The sequence below is a fragment of the Geotrypetes seraphini genome, chromosome 1 (assembly GCF_902459505.1).
Source record: "Geotrypetes seraphini chromosome 1, aGeoSer1.1, whole genome shotgun sequence".
NCBI lineage: Eukaryota > Metazoa > Chordata > Amphibia > Gymnophiona > Dermophiidae > Geotrypetes > Geotrypetes seraphini.
Genome location: NC_047084.1, coordinates 460,265,487 through 460,291,630, shown reverse-complemented (window position 1 = coordinate 460,291,630; position 26,144 = coordinate 460,265,487). Strand labels below are relative to the sequence as shown.

Sequence of the window (26,144 nt, the reverse complement as noted above, 5' to 3'; positions counted from 1 at the left end):
TGAATGGGCTTCAGTGTTTTTGCAAAGGGGAATTTCTACTGCAGCTTTGTAAAAAAAGCCCTAAATTAGTGGTCACATTTTGGATTTGTAGGTACTTGGAGGGCCGCAGAAAAAATAGTTAATGTCTTATTAAAGAAATAACAATTTTACATGAGGTAAAACTCTTTATAGTTTATAAATCTTTCCTTTAACTGTTAAAGGAAAAATTTGTATACTATAAAGAGTTTTACCTCATGCAAAATTGTCTTTATTAAGACATTAACTATTTTTTCTGCGGCCCTCCCAGTTAAAGTTTAACATCTTTCCTTTCTCAGAACTGACACATTTCAATCAATGTATTGAAAATAAAATCATTTTCCCTATCTTTGTTGTCTGGTGACTTTATTTTTCTGTGCTTTTAACTGTTTCCAGGGCCTTCTTGTACATTGACAGTTTTTCGCTCCGTCTTCACTTTCTGCCCTGTATCCATCTTTGGCATTAACTTAACATTCAATTTTTCCATTTTTCTGATTTCTTCTCAAAATCTACTTTTCCATGTCTTACCTTCCCTTCCTAGCTTTCTTTCCTCCCCTCTATTTCCCTGGTCTGACATCTCTCTCCTTCCCTCCTACCCCCCCCCCCAACGGTCTGACATCTCTCTCCTTCCTTTCCTCCCTTCCCAGTCTGGCATCTCTCTCCTCTCCTTCCTATAATCTGGCATCCCTCTCTACTACTACTATTATTATTATTTCTATAGTGCTACCAGACCCCCTTCCTTCCCTTCCATTCCATTCCCTGGTCTGATATCTCCCCTTCCTTTAGTCATCTCTCCTCCCCCCCCCCAGTGTAACATTTCTCTTTCCCTTCCTCCTTTCTGGCCCCCCTCCCAGTCCAACATTTATCCCTCCTTTCCACCAGTCCAACATTTCTTTCTCTCTTCCTCCTGCATGCTTCTCCTCTGGTCCTCCTTCTCTCAACCAAACAACATCTCTCTTTCTTTCCCTCCATGAGTCCAACTTTTTACTCTCTGCCCTCTCCCCCTTCCCCAGTGTAACATTTCTCCTTCCCATCCATCTTGCCCTTCTCCATGAGTCCAACACTTCCTGCCTCCTGAATGCTTTTTCTCTCTGTCTTGCTGCCTCCTTCCCATTCCCCAACCCAACATGCTCTCTACCCATGCACCATCTCACCCTCCCCGCCAGTGTGTAGCACCTTTCCTTTCCCTCCCTTTCTGCCAGGTCCAGCAGCACTTCTTCTCCCTTTCTTTTACCTCCCCCTTGTCCCACAGTACCCCTTCTTCCTTCCCTGCTCTCCCCTGTCCAGCAGTACCCCTTCTCCCTTCCTTCCTCCCCTGTCCAGCAATACCTGCATTTTGCAGACGTGGTCTTGTATGCGATCTTGTACACTGGGCAGGAAGAGGGGCTCTGGTGCCTGCTGACTTTGCAGCCGTTGCAAATGCCGGGACTCCTGCCTTCACATATCTGCCGGAAACGCGAAGGCAGGAGTCCCAGCATACGCGATGGCAGCAGGAAGTTGCAAGTCAGCTGACACTGATGTCGGAGCCTCTCTTCCTGCCCAGTGTGCGAGATTGCACTGGCATCAGCTGACTTGCATCTTCCTGCTGCTGCCGCGTATGCAGGGACTCCTGCCTTTGCGTATCCAGCAGATAGCGAATGCAGGAGTCCCGGCATATGCAGCAGGAAGTTGCAAGTCAGCTGACGCCAGCGCCTCTCTTTCTGCCCAGAGTGCGAGATCAGGTACAAGACCATGGGCCACAAAATAGCACCAGGGGGGCTGCGTGCAGCCCGTGGGACGCGAGTTTGAGACCGCTGCCCTAAATGTACAAAATAAATTGAACACTGGTACCAATCTTGGCTTTCTCTGGTTCTATGGCACCCTTCAAGGCGTTCTTCAGTTTGTAGGCTGAGAAACTCCAGAAAGGAACCCCCCAAAATTACAAGAGAGGCAGAGAAATAAAAAAGAGTTGGAAACCAGCATTGACTCCAGGCTTGGACTCCGTAAGTTCATCTTGTTTTGTTTCCTCTCTGTCGTGCTGACCCCCTCTCATCCAACTATAGGAGAGGTCTTCACCAACCCTCTGTCTAGTAAAATCTCACTATTTTCACCAATTTCTTCCCAGAATTACATTCAATTTATTCTTGCACCACTGGCACAAACCTCATGATGAGTTTGGGCCCATTCCCCCACCCCCAATCTAATAATGTAAATATGAATTTCATGTGATGTATTTAATTTACAATCAGGCAATGGAAGTTCCTTGCTCCCCAACAAGTCACTTTCTAGTTCATATAGACTACATTCTGGACCTCTACATGGGCCAGGGCGGCCAAGAAGGGTTTAAAGTCACACAGAGAGGCCATTGTTCCTGCCCAGTAAGAAAAAAAAAGAATTCTTTTTTCTGTACAATAAGGGGCTTTTTTCCCCTCTGCCTCTCATCGTCACTCATAAGGTCGTTTTGTTGTATGGAGATGGGGGGGGGGCCTCTAATTTGTGCCTCAACATCCATACAGAGGTGCTTTCTCCTTCTCTGCAGCCAGCATAATGGAGAGTTCTGTGTATGGATACCCTAAGACAAAGTCTGAACCTCTGTGGAAAGGTTAGCCTGCTGAGAAGGGGAAAGCCTCGGGGAAGATGGGGTGGGGAATCAACATGGGAGCTGGGGTCATGGCAGAAAGGACAGAGGGAGGGGGCAAGTTACATAGTTTTGTTATAATCTTTCTCCCCCTTCCCTCTTCCCAATTTGCTTTCTCTCTCTCCTCAACTACATTTATGAAGCAAGAGATTGCAGGATTGAATTAATACAACATTGCCCAGCCTTTGACTGCCTTTTCCTCAAGCTGGGATTAGTACAGATAACCCTGCAGTCTAAAAAAGTTGAGGTGGGGGGGGAGCGGTTTATCCCTCACTGTCCAAGCCTTACCTCTCAGCACTGATATATTCAGCAGGGACAGAACTGCACTGGACTCCTGCTACCTGGATCCAAACTTCATGGGAATGAAATCCCAGGTTTCCCCCATCAATTGTCACTCGTGTCCCTCCTTCTCTTGGGCCTGTCAGTGGATGGATCTTAAAAAAAAAAAAAAAAAAAAAAAACCAGAGCTGGTTAGAAGATGAACAAGTTCAATTTCAAGACAACCTTATAAAGGGTTATGTTGATAAGATAGCAAGCCAACATTTTTATATTCAATGTTGACTTTCATGCAGTGACTTACCAAAGGTGTGGTGGGGGGGGGGAGGGAGTGGTTGCGGTCCACCCTAGGTGCAGGGGTGCTGGAGCAGTCATACTTTTTTACTGATGTACACTGTCTAGAAGTCTCCCATTGCTTGGAGTAAGGGGTAGGTGCTCTGCCTTGGGTTCCCGCCCATCCAGGTACTCCACTGCTTTCATGAAAGCTAAAACTAACCATTAGACTAATAGGCCATTCTGTTAACTAATGACGCCGATGATATACTAACTTACTTTCAGTAAAAACCCACTGCAATACAGTGTTAATGTCTTGTTTTTGCACTGGTCTCCAATACTTCACCCAACCCTCCACAGTATCCAACATCCTTCTCCACAAAATTACAAGTTGTTCCACATGCTCTCATATATTTCAAATCTGGCAAAATGTGGCCTCAGGTACACCTCCTCCACCCTTAGTAATGTTCAATAGCAGTAGGGATACCGGTGTTTTTATTCCTCATTAGCCCACATTCTTTTATTGCAGTTATTTAGGTAAACTTTAAAAAAAAAACTTTTTAACTTTTTTATCCACCATAATCTTTTTAGAAGTTTCCTTGAGATTATTCTATTTAAACATATTCAAATAAATTTTATACTTAGCTTAGTATGCTACTGGGTTACATGATCCGACATATTTCACAACAATTTGCTTTATCAAGGATCCCCCAGATCCATTATGTCCACCATCTTACTCAGAGTTTATTTTTGCACTGGTCATTTAATTTAATGTAACCTGCATGCCTGTGATACAGTCTTGTTGGAAAAGAGAAATGCTCTACTTATACAGAAATGAAATTTAATGAGTTACAATATCAGTAGGAAACAAAATTGTTACCGCTATTTGGAATTCTCACCTGTAAATCTCAAAGTAAATTATAATTTTAAAAAACAGAACAGAAAACTAAATAGAACAAAACAAATCCCTAGAACTCCCCCATATGACATACAATCAGAATCATTACTAAGTATATTGTATGTAGATCTTGGGCCACAGGGTATAACGCAGGGTACAACGCAGATGCTGTGGAACCCTCTATTTTGAGCTCTGGTGAGAGGCTTAGAGAATGTTGTGAATAGACTTTAGAGGAAATGAGTCAGTCTGGAGTTAGCTTTCAGTGTGTGAAATAGCATCTGTGAATAGCTGCATTAAAGGAAGCTGACTGACAGAATCTGCAGGAGTCATTGCTGGAGAGAAAAGGCTTAGATTTAGGATCAGCCCATCTATTAAGCAGACTAGGCATGTATCTGACTAGGATAGTACTAGTTTTTGTGAGCGGGGAGGGGAGAAGGTGATGATGCACCAGGTATTGTGTCTATTGAAAATTCATAACCAAAGAAGAACTGCAGAAACTGTATAAGATTCAGGAATTTTTATTCAAGTCAGTGAAAAGTTGTATGTCCTTAATTTTAAAGTAGACGGACCTGACATGGTCCGTGTTTCGAAAAATACTTCTTCCTCAGGGGTCCATAATGCTCAGTACATTTGTATACAAGAACCATATGGATTACAGTAATTGAACATAACATTCAAGGCAGTCAGCCAGGTCCTCTCTGAAAACCCACAGGAGTCTCTGCTTTCCTCTCCTACCAATCAGAGAAAAAGTCGTTTATTATTACATATAGACAGGCCAGAGAAGAACTGAAAGAGAACAGAGCACATGTGTATACAAATGTACTGAGCATTACGGACCCCTGAGAAAGAAGTGTTTTTTGAAACACGGACTGTGTCAGATCCGTCCACTTTAAAATCAAGGACCAATTTTGGAAATACAACTTTCCATTGGCTTGAATAAAAATTCCTGAATCTTGTACATTTTCGGCAGTTCTTTTTTGGTTACGTTGCTGTATCTTCACTGCAGATTTGTTGATTACATTTTTGTTTTGTCTATTGAAAATTCCTCATGGCTGGCATAAGGCCTTGAGCATCCAGACATATTCGATGGCAGTCTCCGTCTCCTCTGAAACAGGAAAATTAGAGAAGATGGGACCCTCTCATACCTTGAATATGCAGAGATGCTCAAGGCCCCACATGGCCATGATGTAGCTTCTACAGAAACATGACTTCCAGACTGGTGATGGTACTGCCCCAGAAGTGGTATGAAAACCATTGAACATCTCAGAGATTGAAAATATGGAAGAATAGAGCTGCAGGACACTATAGGATGGGGGTGTTAGGGAAGAAGAGATGCTGGGCATTATGGAAGGTGGGAATAGTTAGGGGAAAGAAAGAGATGTTGACTATGGAAGGGAGAGAGGCTTTGAACTACCTTTTGATTGGGAAAGGGAGAAACAGCTAAACTTTCACCGAAGGTGTTAAATACTCTTAGCCCAGCTTTGCTTAGAGCAAGCTAAAAGATTTTCAGTTTAGTGAAGGCTATGGAACGACAAAGTATTCAAAGGCCAGGAGGCAACACTCCAAACAGATTTGTCCACGCACTCATTTTCTCAGTGGTCAGTTATGGATGCAAAAGCTGGACACCACAGAAACAAGACAGAAAGATGATTGACTCATTTGAGCTTTGGTGCTGGATTAGGATTTTAGGCGTGCCATGGACTGCCAGAAGAACTAACAAATCGATTCTGGAAGAGATCAACCCGGCTATGTCACTCCAAGTCCAAATGATCAAGTTATGACTGTCTTATTTTGGTCACACCATCAGAAGAGAGAGGTCAATGGAAAAGGACATCATGTTTGGGAAGATCAAAGGAACCAGGCAAAGAGGGTGACCTGCAATCAGATGGCTGGACCCGTTGAAAACAACCATGGGGATGATGCTGGAGGACCTTTCTGGACTAGCACAAAACTGATTTCTTTTTAGATCCGCAATTCATCAAGTCATTAGGACTCGAGCACAAGTCAATGGTACCTAACAACAACATGGAACACAGAATAACTAGAGGACCCTTCTGAAAAACTGAGAAAACCAAATTTGTTCATAAGGGAGAAGGAGCTAAATCCTAAAGAAAGCCAGCAATAGACTTCAACTTCTTTATGCTTTTCCATGAAAGGATAATTAGTAAAGTGTTAAGGAAAAAAAACATGGATTTCTCAGTAACAGTTGTGAATCTTATGTCCCAGTGTTCAGCCCAGCTATCTGAGAACTGTGTGACTCAAATGTGCCTATGAAGCAAATTAGAGAACAACATGGGGACAAATTTTGGTTCCATCCCCACACAGTATGTCTCCATCCCTGGCCTGTCCCTGCGAGCTCTATCCCTGTCTCCGCCTCATTCCCCGCCTCTGTCTCATCTTCACAAGCCTCAAACGCTTTAAAATCTTATTTTCGAGGCTTGTGCAGATGAGGACAGAGCTTACAAGGACCAGGCAGGGAAAGGAAAAGAGCTTGTGGGGACAGAGCAGGGATGGAGACAAACTTTGTCCCCGTGTCATTCTCTTACAGATCTGGAGCTATCTGCAGAAAAGAGCGACTAAGATGGTTAAGGGGTTGGAGGAGCTGCCGTACAGCAAAAGCTTAGAGAAACTGGGCCTCTTCTCCCTCGAACAGAGGAGATTGAGAGGGGACATGATTGAAACATTCAAGATACTGAAGGGAATAGACTTAGTAGATAAAGACAGGTTGTTCACCCTCTTCAAGGTGGGGAGAATGAGAGGGCACTCTCTGAAGTTAAAAGGGGATAGATTCCGTACAAACGTAAGGAAGTTCTTCTTCACCCAGAGAGTTGTGGAAAACTGGAACGCTCTTCCAGGGTCTTTCATAGGGGAAAACACCCTCCAAGGATTCAAGACAAAGTTAGACAAGTTCCTGCTGAACAAGGACGTACGCTGATAGGGATAGTCTCAGACAGGGCGCTGGTCTTTGACTAGAGGGCCGCCACGTGAGCGGACTGCTGGACATGATGGACCGCTGGTCTGACCCAGGAGCGGCAGTTCTTATGTTCTTATTTCAGGTTCAGACTGTGCAGCAACCACACCAACTGATCAACTATTGACTCTGCAGGCCATGCCCTCTGTCATCATTCCTGCATCTTTATACGTCACAGAGTACTTTTGAATCTGAACACAATGTTACACCGCTGTTGGCTATTTGTGAAGCACAAGATGAAAGAAGCCTGCAACGATGCTTCACAAACCATGCAACATTATCATATGAAGGACAAAGGTGGCCACCATACTGCACGGTGTGGGAGACTCACCTGGGTGACATGGGGGTGGGTACAGCGGGTGTTCCGCTTGCTGAGATGCATCCAGTTAACCTTGGGAGAGGCACAATGCTGCCGCAGGGAGCAGCGGTCTTCAGGGGCACACCAGCCACACTCAAAGCGGGGATCAGCTTTCAGGCAAAGACCACAGTTCTCACGCTGGGCGGGGCATTTGTACAGCAGTGCTGCAAGAGACAAGTGGGCAGAGACACACATTAGTGACCAGTTCTACCCCTCCATACACAACTCTGTCACCTTCTGTATGTTCCTTCTCCCTCTACCTTTTCTTTCCTCTAATCAGTCTGTCAGCTACTGAGGACTGGAGAAGCTTCACCTCCCCAAGCTATCATTTTTATAAGGGAAAAGCAGGTTGTGCTCAGACACACACACAGTATATGTGTAGTTACTGATGTCACATGGGTCAGGGGCTCCTAGAAAAGGGGAGGGGGAAGCAGATGAGCAGTTCCATTTGCCTACCTTTAAAGTTGGCTGGCTTATCAATGTAGAAATCCCCGTCCCAGACAATGGAGAAATCCACAGAAATGTCACCCGATTCGTTGCCGTCATATGAGTACTGCAAAAATGTTGAAGGAGGTTGGGAGGAGTTAGTGAAAGGCTTGACCACAGCACAACCACAGTGCCTCTCTTCCCCACACATAGAATAGTTCAGCAGTCATGCTACATAAACCTTGGTATGTCCTACTCCCCATGCCTGGATTTCCTGCTAGGTGATTATGGGCTAATTTCTAAGACTAGTGCTTGACATTTGCAGCTGCTGTCTCACAAATCCCCCAAACATGCACACAAAGGCAGATGAACATAAACAAGACACAGGCAACAGCACATAAAGAAAGGCTAGGTCAAACGTCAAGAAGATCTTCGACATTCAGTGCTGTTCCAAACATCCAAGAGCTTTTTTATCCCCTGCAAGCATCTTGGGGGTAATTCTATACAGAAAGTGCCATGAATGTGTATATGATCAGCATTTTGTCATGTGGTGTGCAAATAATCGCATAGAACATAAGAGTTGCGGTACTGGGACAGACCAAAAGTCCATCAAGCCCAGAATCCTGTTTCCAACAGTGGCCAACCCAGGTCACAAGTACCTGATAAGAGCCCCAAAAGCAAAGCAGATTTTATGCAGCTTATCCTAAAAATAAGCAGTGGGTTTTCCCAACTTTTCTATGAAATGGTGTCTAAATGCGATGGTAAAGTTTCAGGGTGGACATTCACATGGGGAAGGGTTTGCTTAGTGTTCCAGCCACTGACATTCAACAGCACTTAACTGCACTATTGCTCACTTAGTGGCAGAATGGTTTGCGAGCAAAGTTAGGGAGAAACTAGCAGTTACGCAGACATTGGTCATCTTAAGTGCCAGTACTTTTACCCCTTAGCATTGTATATTGGCCAGCAGCTACATGGTTATGCTTATTTTATTATTTGATATTCCTTCTTTCCTCCACCAATAACAAAGTGGCTTACGATACATTGAGTAGTACTCAGGTACTCGTTAAGTATTTTCTTTACCTGTCTTGGCAGACTCACAATCTAACTATGGTACCTGGGGCAATGGAGAGATGACTTACCCGGGTTCACAAGGCATGGTGCAGGGATTGAACCTGCAACCCCAGGGTGCTGAGGCAAATTGTGAAACTCCTAAACTGCCTCTTGGAAATAAAAAAAACTGGAAGTCCGTCAACAAACTACAACTAAACGCCTCCAAGACAGAATTCCTTTGGATCCACAAAGAACACTGCAACCATGCCCGACCCTCACTGCACTGGAACTCGCCTACTATAACTGCAAAAGACCAAGTGTGCAGCCTAGGAATACTCCATGACTTAAATCTGTCGCATATCTCTCAGGTGGTATCTTCCTCATTTTACTACCTGCGACAATGCCAAAAAATAAGGAACTACTTTTCAGATTCTGACTTCGCCCAACTACCCTATGCCTTAGTACTCTCCCTCATGGATTACTGCAATGCGCTATTCAACGGTCTCACGGCAAAGAATGTACGACATCTTCACCGTGTTCAAAACGTGGTAATCAGGCTTCTAAAAATCCTCCATGCCCCAAACCCTGTCTCCCAGGCTCTAGCATCGGCTCACTGGCTGCCTGTAGCCAAACATTGTGTCTTCAAGGGCCTGATGCTAGCGCTCAAATCCTTGTATGACATGGCGCCAAGCTATGTGATGGCTAAACTTCCTCTGCCGAACCAGGCCCTCCACTCCTCAGGATGAAATATGCTTCAAAACACTCCCTGGTCATGCCTTTGATTGCAAACCCCCAAATGACGGTCAAACTCCCACTTCATACTGAGCCACTGGAATTGACTGCTCCCACAGATCAGATCCCTTGAAGGACTCCTCAACTTTAGAAAAGCAATATAAACATACCACTTCACCAAACCCCCTGCCCGTGACCCATGAACTACAAAGAAATGTATATTGGTACCAGAACCAGTATGTGTCATGTAAGGAAAACTTGTATTGTAAAATCTTGCATGTAACTATGGCAAATCTAACCTGTAAACTGTCCATGTGTGTCAAATTAGGATAAAACTTGTACTGAAAACCTTGTACTGTAAGGATAACTATGGCAAATTATAACCAGTAAACTGTATATTATGTATATTAATATTAGAATCCTAGTATGGGCCAAGTTAGGATAAAAATTTGTATCGTAAACTTGTACTGAAATTATGTATGGTTTTTAAAAAAAATATATATTTTTTATTGAAAATATTTATATTACTAACATACACGTCAAACAGAACAGTACAAAGTCAACAGCAGACAACGCAAGGATCTCTGTGTTGATCCTTCACAGAAGCCTAAAAGACTCAAACACCGCCCCCCCCTCAGCCCCCGCCCAATAGACCCACCCAACTGAGACCCCCACCACCACCACTCCAGTGTCAAAAGTTCAGGAGAGGAGAGAACTTCTGGCTCTATGGGACAGACCTTCCCATATAGGGGCCCAGATTCTCTGAAATTTCTGCCAGGGACCAGGGCCACCAATTATGTATGTTTTAACCTGTAACCCCTTCTGAGCTCTTTGGGTACACTAGGATAGAAAACGAATTATATATATATATATATATATATATATATATATATATATATATACACCTTTCAAGTATTTAAACATCTGTAACATATCTCCCCTGTCCCTCCAGGCCAGCCATCTTCCACCCCTTTCCTGTTTTGAAGGGGGTATGAGCTGGCAGGCCTTGAGCATGCGTAGATGCTCAAGGCTCCGCGTTGGCCATTGGTGTATTGCTTCTTAGACAGATCAGATGACAGAGTCACTGTCCTAGGAGAACGAGGTAAAGGGGGAAATACCTTGTTGCAGTAGAGAAGGAGAGAGGAGAGAGATGCTGGAAAGGAAGGGGAATGCTGGTCACCATGGCAGGAGGAGACGGGGTGAGGGAATGCTGGGTACCATGGGAAGGAAGAAAGGAAGGAGAGAGATGCTGATGAAGGAAGGGGAAATTGCCATGGAAAGAAGGAGAAAGAAAGAAGGGAATGAGAGAGATGCTGAAGAAGGAAATAGAAAGAGGAATCCTTTCGTATTACATCATAATTTCATTATTCCATTTCATTAAGGCTTTTTCAGCATTTACAATTGCTTTCTTCGATCTCATAGCATAATCTAGGTATGTATCATGTCACCAAGTTTATCCTTGGTATCATGTGTTTCACCTATAACTCAACCTTGTTACTCACATAGCACCATCACATCATCATTTGGTCTACTTCACACACTTTTAATTGATATCATTTCTATTTTTGTAACCTTTGCAATTCTGCAACCTCTCTCGTCAACGTTTTTGTTTTTTATAGCCTGATTGCACATAGCCTACTCACCCATTTTAAATTTCATTCACACTAATTCCATAATTGAATGGGTTTTTTTTTACACTTAGACCCACATTCATACCCATAGGACCCCTGAGGAAGGAGTGTTTGTCGAAACATGGACCTTGTTGGGTTCAACTGATGCATATGTGGATTGTTATTGCAACTTTGAATTGACAGAATAAATGCCTGCATCAAGAACATTTTCTCCATCGTTTCTTTTGCTTGAGGAATCCTGGACAGCATGGGCAGGGAGACAGATTAAGGGAAGGGTAAGGGCAGTGAAAGAGAACAGAGAGATGCTGGAGACCATAGGGGGTTTAGAAGGAGGAAAGGCAGAGATGCTGGAGACCATGAGGAGGATAAGAGACAGGAAATGCTTAGATGCTGGCGACCATGGGGCAAATGGGGTTGAGAGGTAGAAAATGCAGAGATACTGGAGACCATAGGTGATAGGTTTGAAAAGGGGAAAGAAAAGAGAGATGCTGGACACCATGAGTGCAACTATGGAATTGTAGGAAGGATTGGGGGCAGAATTGGGATAGACCTGGGGGTAAAGCTTGGGCACCCCCAAATAAAAAAAGCTTTCCGTTGTTCTTGGCTGTTTGTATCCTATTTCGACAAGGTAGTCAGGAACCTAGTAATGGCTTACACTTGGAGACTCTAATTCTAATCGCTCTTCACATTTCCCTCTCTCCAACCCTGTTTCCTGGGTGAAATTAAGTGCTTGTCCCGGGCTCATGGTGTGTGCATGCAATAGACTGTAACCCAAATGACCTAAATTTAATCACTCTCCTTTCCAAATCCAAGCTCAAGGCAAGATATAGTTAGTCATATACAATACAAATTTCTCTACCCCCAGAGCACTTGATATAATAAAAGCGTGAGTTAAAATGTGAACTGGTTTTAATGCACAATTTAATTAACCCTTGTGCTAAAGAATATATTAACTCGCATGCAGCAAGTGGTTAAAAATAAAAGGTGACAGAAATTCACACTAAAACTCACACTAAAACATTATTAAAAGGAGAAATTTTACATCAGCTGCTGATTTTTTTTTTTTCTCGAGTCGTACCAGATTAATGTAGATGCATGAATTAATACCCTCTGACCAGCATATGGGAGATAGAGAAATTGTTCAGTTCTATTTCCCTATATAGAGCTTACTGTGCAACAGTTACTTCTACAGTACTCCTGTGCCAAAGATGCCCAATAACATGACTATACCTCACAAGCAAGGTATTTTCACCATGATAACAAGCTGCTTGTCCTCTCAGAGCTAGAGGCTGAGTTGGTCAAGGAACCAATAGTTAAAAAAAAAAAAAAAAAAAAAGTAGGGATGGAATTGACAAGCAGACGGACAGCAGTGTGTGTGGGCCCTGACTACTCTGACAGCACTCAAGCACAGAAATTGTCAGGTAGTACTAAATTTCTCCTGGTGGGATAGTTTCAAGCCTGCTCTCAAAATGCCCACTGTCGGGGCAGCATCCTCTCCGACTCATATGTTGAGATGCTGTTTCATGAAGGAATGCAAGGACAATCAGATGACCATTCTGCAAATGTAAATGTTCTGCTCACCAAGATACCTATGATAGAGAGTTTTGTAGCTGTCCTTGTCCCATTCCTGTAAGCTCTGCCTTAACAGCACAAGCCTTGAACATTTATGATTTTAAAAAGTGTTTGAGGCTTGTGCAGATGAGGACAGACATGCAGCAATGGGGCAGGGACAGGAAAAGAACTTGACGGGATGGGAAAATGAATTCCCATGGAGATGGGGAAAAATTTGTCCCCGTGCCATTCTCTAACCTATAACGAGTGATCCTGAAGCCCCTTAAACACTGGTAAACCCTTTGAGACACAGGCAGATTCTATTTGGTTTTTGATCCAATGGTCTGCTGACACCTTTGAATCGCACTCACTTATTTATTTACATGAGCTTATTATAACACCATCTCATTATAGTACTGTTAAGACAGTTTACAACAAGCCTACTAGGGGCTAGATTCACTAACCTGCCCGATTGGGCCCTGATCCCAGCAGGTCCGACTGATTCAGTAAACTTAAACATGCAGATGAGGGCGATCGGAGGAACACCCCATCTGCCTGCACGGCTCGCGCATGCACAGACCATAGGAGCAGCGATCTTTTTTTACTTTTGACTTCGGGGAAACGCCGCCACCTCCACTGACCCCCAACCCGCGTGACTCCTAAAAGCTGGTCCCGCTTTTGTCAGCTGCCACCCTCACAAAAAGATAAATGGAGCCCGTGGTTTTAACCCGCGGGTTAAAACCACGGGCTCGCTGGACGGGGAAGGACAGAAGAGCTTCGGGGAAGGGCAGGAGAATGGCGATTCGGCAGGGGAAGATAGAGGCAGAGCAGGGCGGCATGAGGGCGAGCAGCAGAGATAGCAGGGCAGCATTCGGGGCGAGCAGGCAGGAGAGATTGCAGGGCAGAGAGCAGGGCTTCCAGTCGGAAAGACGTTTTCGACTGGCCCCAGCAGTCGCTTCTTCAGGTGATCGGCCAGCCCAGTCGGATCGGAAATTTTGTGTAGTGAATCGGGTCGCTGTCCAATTTTCATGTGTTTCACCTCATTTGCATGCAAGGATTCCAAGCGGATCGCAGGAGAGGTAAGTGAATCAGACCGGAGGGAAATTTGAGAGTTAAGTGAATATAGCTTAGTGAATATAACCCTAGGTGGGTAAAAGGTACAGAGAGAGAGAGAGAGAGAGAATGTAAAACAAAAAAAGAGGGAGAAGAGAGGACCTTCTATCCACTGAATGGCATGAACAAGTAACATGATTTCATAAACGAATTATTCACCTTCTGATACCTCTGAAACACTCTGCAAAATGCCTGAAGATGAAGCTACTTAATCTCCTACCACAGCCTATTGTGATTTTCTTCTATTACTGCATGCACTCCTTCCTAGGTACTGCCCTATTTTGGCATGTGTGGGAAGCAGAACCTAGGAAAAGAGCCTGTGTTGATGGTTCTGCACACCTTATTGTTACAATAAGGTCTATACTGAGCCTGCAGGGAAGCAGATTTAGGAGAAACATCAGGAAATGTTGGGGTGGGATTTTTGGTTGGTTTGTTTTTTTTCAGAGAAGGTGGTAGATGCCTGGAATATCCTCCTAGTGGAGGTGGTGGGGTCAAAAACAGTGACAGAATTAAAACACACATAGGATAAAACCAAAAGATCCTTATATAAAAAAAATGGAGAGATTGAAATCAAAAGTTAAATGACCTTCATACTTTAGATATGGCAAAGAGGGGTGCAACATGCAATAATTAGGGTTACCAGATTTTGGGCCACGAAATGCCCCGACACATGGCCCCATCCTGTTCCACCCTGGCCCTGCTCAGTTCTGCGCTTCCAGCCCTGACCCATTCTGCCCCCAGCCCCCTCTTCTTCCCCAATGAGCTCCAGCCACCTCTAGAGGGCCTGGTGCATGCGCGGATGTGTGTGATATCATTCGCGTATACTCAGAGGTCCTCCTGTTGTGGCTGGAGCTCTTTGGGGCTTTTCAAAACCCAGACAAATGAGCACCTGGACAGTCCTCTAAAAAGACGACATGTCCAGGTTTTCCCGGACAGCTGGTAAACCTAACTATAATCAAGCCTTAGGCTGGCCCTTTATAAGAACAAGTCCAGAGGTCAGAGAAGTTGGTTGTTGGAAGGGCATGCTGGGAAAAGGAAGTATCTTCTAAGTAAAAAACAAAACACTTTTCTGTAGGCCAGCTTCTATCATTAAGCAAATATTGGAGTGAATGAGGAATTAAAGTTGCATAATTGGGTAGCAGAGGGAAGAAGGGTGAATGGGGATTTGTTAGAACAAAGTAAAAAAAAAAGAGAAAAATGTCATGTTTAAAAAGAAATGTGGTTTAAAATTACTCAGGGGCAGGCCTACTCTGCAGTGCAGGCCCTCCTGTTTCCATAGTAACCGAGACAAGGCCCTGCAGCATACCCTTGTCACTTGGCAAGCACTTTGTATGTATTTGGGGTTTTTTTTGAAGGGTTTTTATGGAGACCAGGGGGATGGGAATTGAGGTTTCACAGGTGTCTTAATATTCTCTTTCCTTGCCCTTGTGTTTTGTATCAAAGGCCTTACATTCTCTGGAAACCAAAATGCACAAGCCAAACTAGAGAATTAAGAAAAGAAAGAAAAAAAACCCAGGCTCCCTCATAAGGCAAGAGGAAGATAAAAGAAATTTATCATACAAAAACATAAATCACCCCCCTCCCCCACCACCATCTTAGTGACTCTCAAACAAATACACAGGCACAACAGTGTTGAAAGCTTACATACGGCGTCATCTCTGAATAATTCTTTTCTCGCTGGCCCAATGCAAAGATATCACATTTAGCTAACTATTCTATTGTTTTCTACAAATCAACGTGGGTGCTGGCACTCCGTGCTATACTTTCAGACACATTCAAATGGTTGTCCTTTTTTACCTTTCATCTCTCAAACCTCTTCAACAGCATCTAATGAAATGTTTTACAATCCCTTTGGGTATAGGGCTGGGGAGAGGGGCGGAGGGGTGTACAAACAGAACACCACAGCTGCTGCTGCTGCCCACCTCTTCTCCCCTTCCCCCAGCTCTGTTTTCTCATCCCTCTCTTTGACTCTCAGGCTGGTTGAATGAGAATACTACTGGCTTATGAGCACTTACGAGAGAGCGTTGGGAGGGGGGCCCACACTGTTAATTCAATTACATCTGATTAGTGCAGAAAGCAGGGGCTTCTCAGAGGTCAGGCTTAATGGATGACCTCTGGTCCAGCAGGGGGTCTACGGGAGGGGATCATGCATTAGTACACTCTATCCACAAACCAAGCCTGCTACATGCAGGGAGCTTAATGTCTACACAAGATGACAATTACACCCGGGGGCTAGCGTGTGCCCGAGAACAGCTGTGACAACAGTTAATTCTCCATCAATTCTTCCTCCTTCCAATTCCCTCCTCTAGTTTCTCACAGCACAAATATACCTAGACAGCAAGCCACTAACACACAGACCTATAGAGAGCTACATCTGTACAAACAAGGCAAAAACACATCCAGATACACAGTCTCCCCATTTTACAATAGCCTTGATCATTCTGTTACTAAAGCACACACTGGGCCAGAATCAGTAAATGGTACACAGTCAGGCACTGTTATGGATCCCCCTAACAGAATACTAGCTTGGGGCACTTCATGAGCACTTGCGCCTGCCAAAAATTGACAGGAGTTAGGCACACAAATGCAGGTATTTCATAACATGGTGCCTAATTTCTGGGAACGCCCCTGAACCGCCCCAGCCCTTCCAATGTCCACATCCCCATTTGAGTTACACACTATGAAATTTAGGCACATGTGTTATAGAATAAGGCAATGTCTAGCAAGCTTTGTCCGCTGTGGTACACTAAACTCGGGGCATCTATAGGGACTCTGACCATGCACGGACGTCAACCTGTGAAGTCACACGCATGTGAGGGACGTCATCACGTTGACATCTGTTCATGTTCAGAGGCCCTGTAAACATGGTCATGAGCTCGGGGGCCTTTCCCAAAACCTGGATAAACTGTCAGTTTTTAGAAATCCCTCCATTGCCAGGGTAGGGGGAGAGAGGAGGAAAGGCACCAGTGGTGACCGACTCATCTCTTTCGCAGCACATCTGGAATCTCGTCGTGGCACACAGCTTGCGATATACTGGAATAAATTATAGGGTGTATAATTGACTAATTAGTTTGTGCCCAAATTTGAGTGGCCTACACAGAATCTAGAGGGTTTCTCCTAACTCTGGACTTTTTTTTATTGGTGTCTCCATCCAGTGTCCTCTTTGTCATGATGCCCTTGGCACGGTCATCTCTTCCTAGGTCCCCTGGCACGCTCTTAGCAGTGCCCTCTCTTACCGAGGTATTCTGGCACTGTACACTGCTGCTGTTGAAGCGGACCGCAGGAACACGCTGCTGCTTGCCCTGGATATTGAACACACACTCGTAGTTCTTCTGTCCAGACTGGGGCTGCGGCAAGTTCTTGGCTCTCAGGGTGATTGGCTGCACGACCCCTACTGGCACCAGAATCTCACCTGTTGGGATGATCTCTGGGCAGGCCTGCAAAAAAAAAGATAGGAGAGAGAACAGAACGCTTTACACTTTCATCCCACTCGGTAGATAAGATCTGTATTAGCTATGCTCCGGAGTAGTGAATTAGGATTCAGATGTCACCGGTCTCCATTTTTCAGTGCCTCATCTCTAATTTCTAGCTTGGCCACAAGCTGTGTGTGAAAACCCTTCAGATTGTAAGCTGTTTCTAGCAGGGACTGTTTTCTTCTTCTTTGTGACTCTGTACAACGCTGCATACGTCTGGTAGCACTACAGAAATAATTAATAGTAGTAGGCAAGAGGAGTTGTAAATCCCTGCATCTTAGTTTAATCATCCATATGGTTATATAAGGGCAATTTTGATACTGCCTATTCTCGTAGGCTCATGGGTATAGAGTGTAAATTAATTTTCAAAAAGCAATGCCCTGTAGAGTTCCCTCATGCAGTTGGTGTACCTGCCATGAGTCCTTTGTACCTGCACTGAAAGTATGCAATCAATTTTAGGTATAGTTTAGCTGATATTCAGTACCACAAATATAAACACAGTAAAATCTTAAGTGCTTCTCCATCCTTACCTTCCTTCCCCTCCCCCCACAATTTTTTTTAATAGGGGTAAACACGCATTATCCATGTAAATACTTTTAAATGTTGCAAAACAGTACTAAGCACACAGGTAAACAGTGTGTCCCACAAAATCATCCAGCTACAGCAGCTGAGAATTTATTCCCTACTCAAAGGAATTCTCGTCAGTATTAACAGCCATGAGGTCACTTCTGCCTCCTCTCTTCGTCAGGAGCCTTTATACACAACAAATTCCAGAATCAGCAGCTAGTCTTTGCATGCCAGATGTGGCTGTTCATGGGTGGAGATGGGGGGGGGGGGGGGTGGCAGAGGCGACACTGCAAGGAGGTACAGTAGGTGGTTGGAAATAAAGTGGATGTAGATGCAAAAAAATAAATCTTCGGAGTCCTGGGATGCATCTCTTACAAAAACTATGCTTCTTTATTAGTTACCATACCTCTTTTTAAAACTGATATAAGTAATGTTTTCATTCTTCCCCAATGAAGATTATGGAGTATAAATCCCTGTATATGCTTAAATTAGCAGCCACTGAGGTCCATTAGATAAGAAGTTTGTTCTGGGGTTTTTTTTAAACTCATGGTGTCTACAAACTTTTAAATATTAGAACTTCTTTCTCAGTTTGTAGATTATTTTTTGAAAGCAGAAGTAAAAAGAATGACATCTTACTAGAAAGATTAAGCTCACCTTTTCAAATTTTGGACAATATGGATAATTTATCTTAGGACACATGGCTAGTCACAATGGATATCACCTCTTTGTATTCACGGATTCCGCAAATTGGAACATTGAATAAAGTATCACGTTCTCCCTCTTTAAGGTCTGAATCACTTAATTTTGTCTGAATTTCTTCTTGAATTGACAAAGATGGGGATTTGTGAGAATTTTTTTGATATGAAGGAGTTTATTACAAACAGACTCAGGAAGTGGCCATGGGGGCAACTTTAACACCCTCTGTGACTACTCTACTGTATATGCTACTTTAATAATATTTCATTAAGAAAGAGATTTTTAGATGATATTTTTTATATGGTAGGTGATGCCAACTTTGCAACTTGGATAAATTCACTTGACCCAAATTTACAGTTTACGATGGTCAGCAATCTGTATAAGATTGAACTTTTAAATATGATGATTATCAAATCTAGAGAGAGACAGAGCTACTCTATATCAAAAGCCTGTAGAAAGGTAATAATTTATTACATTATGGCAGCTTTCATCCATATAATTTGAAATTTAATTTACCAATAAGTCCATTTTTACAATTGCATTACATACTAATTTAGTTGAATTTAAGTCTCAATCAGAGCTATTGAAACAGAGATATAAGAAAGGATATAAAAAAGGCGTACTTGAGAGCTCATTACACACAGAGAGATTTACAAGAAAATCCCCAAATTAGAGAAGATTTTTTTTTACCTTTCTCTTCAATAGCAAAAAGATTGACACAATCGATTAGGAAATACAGTGGTACCTTGGTTTGCGAACATAATTAATTCCAGAAGCATGCTCGTAAACCAAAGTGCTCATACAGGAAATAAGGGAAACTCGGATGATTCGTTCCACATCCCAAAAACAGAACCTCTCCCACCCCCAAGACCACTGGCGCTGCTCGCTTCCACCCCACCCCACCCCGGGAACCGGCTTTTCTTTCCCTGTGGCAAACCCTCAAACCCTTACCTTCAGCGGACACCGGCACGCACCAACTCACATGACATACATGTACTGGTGCTGAACGAGCCTGCCGCTGATGTTCTATGCTGGCTGCTGCAGGGGCTTTGAGCATCTGCGCGTGAGAATCACGGAGAGGGTGTGAGCCAGAAGGCCTTGAGCATGTGCAGATGCTCAAGGCCCCACAGCCGCCCAGCATAGAACACCAGCAGCAGGCTCTTTCAGCACCAGCACACGTATGTCCTGTGGGTCGGTGCGTGCCGGTATCCGCTGGAAGTAAGGGTTTGGGGGTGGGCCGCGGGGGGAGAGAAGCCGGTTCCCGGGATGGGGTGATGCGACACGCTCACTCATCGAGTCAACGCTCAGTTTACGAGTTAAAGTTTGCTCAAGTGTTTTGCTCGTCTTGCAAAACACTCGCAAACCGAGGTTTGACTGTACTGGTATATCTAATATAATAAAATGGTAGACGCGCATGCACACTAAAAAAATCGTGTTCCCTGAGCTGTCCCGTTTTTTTTTTAGTGCGCATGCGCGGGTTGTACGTCACCAGTCAATCCCCTCCACAGGTGCAGTGCTGAGGTCCCGCCTCCGCCCTACACGGCACCGCCAGACCCGGCCCTACACTGAGATCCGCGATCGGGTTGCCATGGAAACCCCGCCGCAGCCTCGCGGCTAGGTAGGGGGACAACAATCGCGCTTATGTTCAAGCCGCCGCCACGACTCCTCTCTCGAACCGCACCAGAATCGAGAGAGGAGCTGCGGCGGGGGCTTGAGCATAAGCGCCATTGTTATCCCCCTACCTAGCAGGCGGCCTTCCTCACCCGGCCCCACCGTTCCTTCCCTTCAGTTCAGCTCCGCCTATGTTAAAAGGAGCTGCTTTGAAATTGGAGCCCTGCCGCCATCGTAACACGTTCCCTTTGCCGCGGTCCCATATGTCAGAGAAGGAGCGGGACCAAGGCAGAGGGGAATGTGCTACGGCAGTGGCAGGCCTCCGATTTCGACGCGGCTCCTTTTAACATTGGTGGAGCTGCACTGCACTTGATGGAGGGAGGGAAGGAAAGGTGGTTGTGCGCTGTTGAGCCCCTCTTTGCCCTCAGACCCTCTCCTAACTGCTCCCTCCTGTCTCAGACCACTGGGGGGAGGTGCCTGTCTTCAGCTGCCGGGATGGAGGGAGGGAAGAAGAAAGAAGGGGCCCTGGCAAGCGAGTTATCAAAAGCCAACCATAGCCTGGGACCCCTACATGATATGAATAATGACCAGACAACAAAAGGTAAGAAAAATAATTTTATTTTCTGTTTTGTGATTACAATATGTCAGATTTGAAATGTGTCTTGAGGGAGGCTGCTGCCACGACTTTGGACAGAGGGGTACCATTTTCGTGGGAGCCGGTCTTCGGAGAGGCTTGGGACGTGGGGACGGATGCGGGAGGGGCTGCCGCTGCGAAGGGCTTTGGTGGGGGAGCCAGCCAGACCGCAAGTGTGGGGACATTGTAAGCGCGGATTGGTCAAGGAGCCGCCGCTGCTGAGGCTTTGAAATTGCTCTCCCACCGTCACTCCCTCCCGCCCCGGCTCTGCCTCTGCCCAAGTTCAAAAGCAGGAGACATCTAGCACCCGTTAATCTAACGGGCTTAAACACTAGTTCTACAATATTCTAAGAGAGCATATAAAAGGAATAAAACTATAGGAGAATAATTTATACCACAACGCTATTAAAATATGCTGATGCCACTCATAAACCATGCGGGCACTGTCAATGGTGCTCATCTACAATATCAGGAACATGTTTATGTTTATTATATTTATTAACATATCGGGTGGTTCCTTCCATAGACGTGAAATACCCAGGCCTGTCATTAAATTACTATATTGTCAAAACGTACTGTCTAATGTCACCTACGGTGAATGTTCGCTTGTAACCCGTTCTGAGCTCCCAGGAGGACGGGATAGAAATCAAATAAAATAAATAAATATAGCTAAATAAATATTTTGCTCATGTAACTACTACAGTTCTCATGCAATATATATGATTACCTGTCCATGTTCATTGATTTATACAGGATGCAGGAGTCGTCTTATTAAATTACGTCTTATAAAGCACAAATCTCATATAGTTACTAAAAATCTGGACGCCCCTTTAGTTCAACATTGGTGTGATAAGGGTCACTCTGTTTAAGATTTTCATTGGCGTATTATTGATAAAATTACTGTTGTGTGGGAGGGTGGTAATTATAATCACATGTTAAATTATAAAGAGCAGAATTAAATTTTTCACTTAAATTTGGTTTAACCCTGTGGTTTAAATTTAGAAATAGAATGGATGATATTACTCTGAATTCACATTCTGCTGTGGGAGGAAATGTCTGTGCGCCTTATGGAGCGAATATAACAATTTTTTTACACCCCCCCCCTCCCCGGAACCTTTAAATTCTGGTGGTAAAGCGGTGTATCGGCAAGCATGAGCTTTCTGCGCTCCTGCCCCTCCCTCGCTGGACGGCTGCCTCCTCATATCTTGCGGCCAGTGGTGCACAAGGCAGGAGCAAGCTTTTCGCGCTCCAGCCTGGCTCCGCGCTGCTCCCTGAATGGCTGCCATCAGTTATCATGGGACTCGCGAGAACTGACGGCAGCCATTCAGGGAGCAGCATGAGGCCAGGCTGGAGCGCGATAAGTTGAGTTAAGCTGTGATATAGGACAGCTTATATACTTTTTCTAAAATAATTTCTTAATGGAAAATTAGGTTTTTACCTTGCTAATCTTCTTTGTTATAAGATATATGATTCTTTACCATAGCTGTTGCTTCCCATTAGTCGCAAATCTGCAGAAGGGTGTCATTCAAAACTCTGAACTCCTTCCATTCCACAGTGGAAAACAGTTCCCTCTTTAGTTAGTACCAAAGCAATCAAACTCCACTGAAACAGATAAAAAAAAGAAGGGGCACAGGGAACTTCCCTGTCTATAAACTATATTCTGGTCTTCTCTGTAACTTATGAGAAACGAACAATGATTAACAATTAAGAACACTGAATAACAAATTATGCACATGAATAGCTATGAACCAACATACTAAGTGCAATTAGTAGGAGCCATAAACCCCCTCCTCAAAAGGAGAAAGGGAATAGGAGCCCTCATGTTCCTGTAGTTTTGTCTCTGCTAAATCTTAGAAACAGGAGATGTCCTGAAATGGACACCAGCAAAGTTTGAGGCAGAAATCAGGTGAATCAAAGGTCTGCACAGGGCAGGCTGTACAGAATCTTATGTCTTATAATAGAGAGAAGATTAGCAAGATAAGAACCTAATCTTCCATTCTGTAGCAAAAACATAGGATTCTATATCATAGCTGACATACCAAAACAGTGCCAGACATCTAGGCAGAAACAAATCAGCCTGCCATGGAAAGCAGAAACCACCTTCAGTAGAAAGTAGAGATGCAGGGACAAAGATTCATTCCCGTCCCCTCACCGTCCCTGCAGTGAAGTAAATTTTTCATCCCCGTTCTCTCACTGTCCCCACATTTTTCATCCCCATTCCCGCAGTCTAAATTTTCTTTTTTGCATCTCCCCGCTCAAAGCAGAAAGATTATTTTATGCAATTTTAAGGGTCTAAGGCATCGTAAATAAACATTTTAAACCTATAGTGGGTTTTTTCTAATTTTATTTTAATTGAAAGAACATCAATAAAAGTACAACATGCTGGGTTCTGCATTGCAAACAGAAAACCAAACACCAGTAATATTTTAGTTTTAATTATTCATACGCTAAACATAACAGCAACAGCCCTCAGAATATCACAAACAAATTTTAACTTACTGCTTTTTTCCCAGTGTAAAAGCAAACCAATAGCACATGGTATGATGCTTTTCTCAGTGTCAACTGTGAAGCCAAACCAAACAACATAAACAGACAATGTCCATTTCCAAGCAACAAAAAATGAAAAATGAGAAAATACCATTTTATTGGATTAATACATTTTTCAATTAGCTTTCAGAGGTCAAAACCTCCTTCTTCGGGTCAGTACAGTATACTGCTGTTACAGTATCCTGTCCTGAACCGAGGATGGGGTTTTTTGTCTCCAAAGGTTAATAAAACAAAAGTATTGAAATTAATCCAATAAAAAATTAACTTATTTCTATTTTTTTATTTATAAACATTTATCAATAGAGGGAGTTACAATACTAATTTATTCTAACGCAACAAAAAAACAAAACAAAAACTTTTTTCTACCTTTTATCATCTGTGGTTTCTGCTATCTACATCGTCTCTTTTTTCCATCCAGTGTGTGTCCTCTTTCCTTTTCACGCAACATCTGCCCTCTCTGCTACTTCCATCCACTCTCCGCCCTCTCTCTCTCTCTGCCTCTTCCATCCACTGTCTACCCTCTTTCTCTCTCTGCCCCTTCCATCTACTGTCCGCCCTCTCTCTCCCTTCCATATGGCATCTTCCCTCTTTCTATGCCCCTCTCAAAAACTGTCTATCCTATGCCCTTCTCTCCTTTATACAGTACATGATTCATATCTGCTATACCCCCTCCATTTTTTTTTCTATCTCCATCCCTCCCCCATGCTCTCACATCTCCTTTCTTCCTTCCCACCTTACCCTATTGTATGGCATCTGTGTCCTTCCTTACCCTTGTGCCCTGGCCTCTCTCTCCTTTCCTCTCCTTCCATCTCTCTCCCCCTCTCCATGCTCTGGAATCTCTTTTCCTTCATTTCCCTCCTTCCCCATGGTCTGGCATCTCTCTATCCTCTCTGTTCCCTTCACTGGTCTTCCTTCTTCTCCACCCCCCCAACTGGACAGCTTTCTTCTTTAATTCTCACCCCCCCCCATCAATCGGGTATAGCATTTCTCTATCCCCCCCTCCCCCAACGGATGAGTACTTTTCTCGCTATCTTTCTATATTTGCAGCAGCAACCTTCAGAACTTTCTGCTCCTGACAGCATCAGACCTGTCCCACCTACTTCCTGTTTCATGAAAGCAGGACCCAGCAGAGAGGAAGGCCTGACACCAGCAAGAGCAGAGAGTGGTGAAGACTGCCACTGCTGCAAGGGGTTAGATGTTCCCAGACCACGACGCCAGCACCCCACTGTAGTCTGCACCCGAGGTGGACCACTCTTCCCCCCTCCCCTTGGTACACCACTGCAGGACTGCATTATTCTGACAAGCTGTTAGCTACCTCGGAACAGGAATAGACGTCAGAGGGGACAAAGGACCAACACAGCTGACAGCGTGCCAGAGTTTTATTCAAAATGGCTGCTGAGATTTCATGAAGCAGTCTTGTAACACTTCCATGAATCTCGAAAGGCTACCTCATGAAGTCTCAGCAGCCACTCTAAATAAAACATTAGTGGTGGCTACAGCAGCAGCAAAAGGCAGATAAGAATGGGGTTCTTTCCTTCCTCAAAGAGGCCACTAGACCACCAGGACCATAAGGTAGGGCTCCGGAGGGCCAATAGAGGCTCGGGGGTGGCTGGCACAATTTCCCCATCACCGTGAGGATACCGAGGTACCGGTCCCCAGTCCTGCAGTGCCACCACAGGGCAGGTCACTGCTATCACAATATCCCCGGGTTTCTGCCCAGATCTCTTACTGTTACTGCAGTAATTACCACAGTAACCAGAGTTACCATGTCATTCTCTAATAAAAAGGAATTTACCACCCACAGAGAAACCCCAGATTCCATATACCTGAGAAAGGGTTCTCTACAGGAGAGGGTCTGTAACTCTAAAATCCGCCTTCCTAAAACTATGGCAACCAAAAACACGGTCTTAACCGTAAGATCCCAGAGGGATGCGTCTTGCAGGGGCTCATATGGAGCCCAAAAACACGGTCTTAACCGTAAGATCCCAGAGGGATGCGTCTTGCAGGGGCTCATATGGAGCCCAAGATAGGCCCTTCAGAACATTAAGGTCCCAAGATGGGAACAGTCTACGCAGTGGAGGACAAACTCTGAGCGCCCCCTTCATAAACCGAGTGACATCTGGGTGAGATGCCAGTGACTGCATACCTCTCTGAGGCATAAAGCACGAGAGGCTGGCTACCTGTACCTTGAGAAATGAAACCGCTAGGCCCTTTTCAAATCCAGCTTGCAGTAATGCTAGAATCACCAGGATGGGAGCCCTCTCAGGCTCCACCTGCAACTTGGTGTACCTGGAAAGCCTTCCAGGTCTTCGCATAACCCACAAATGTTGCAGGCTTATTTGCTCTAAGAAGAGATGTAACAACAACCTCCAAGTAACCCTTATGAGTTAGGGTCATGTGCTCAAGAGCCATGCTGTAAGATCAAAGCACTCTGGATTCTCCTTAGGAACTGGACCCTGGCTAAGGAGGCTGGGATGAACCGGCAACCTGAGAGATCCACAAACCAAGGCTGACAGGGCCAGTCCAGATTCACCAGCCCCTGATGGCTTGTTATCCTGTGGATGATCCTGCCCATCATGGCCCATGGTGCAAACACATAGAGCAGGAGTTTGGTGGGCCAGGGCTGAATGAGGGCATCTAGCCCTGCACTTCCCAGTTTGGCTCTTTGACTAAAGAAGCAATTTGCCTTCGCATTCTTGGCAGTG

At 44.5% G+C, this 26,144-nt stretch overlaps 1 protein-coding gene across 3 annotated transcripts in view; it reads right to left on the bottom strand.

The window, feature by feature from the left end:
* Positions 1-26,144, bottom strand: part of PLXNA3 (plexin A3) — a 479,210-nt gene that overhangs the window by 135,659 nt on the left and 317,407 nt on the right. For all 3 annotated transcript variants that reach the window (XM_033922827.1, XM_033922819.1, XM_033922836.1), the window contains exons 10-13: positions 17,148-17,348; positions 7,865-7,961; positions 7,382-7,572; positions 2,921-3,066 (exon numbers count right to left, since the gene is read on the bottom strand). In XM_033922827.1, the coding sequence (XP_033778718.1) occupies positions 2,921-3,066; positions 7,382-7,572; positions 7,865-7,961; positions 17,148-17,348 (635 nt within the window). The remainder of the gene's footprint in view (positions 1-2,920; positions 3,067-7,381; positions 7,573-7,864; positions 7,962-17,147; positions 17,349-26,144) is intronic.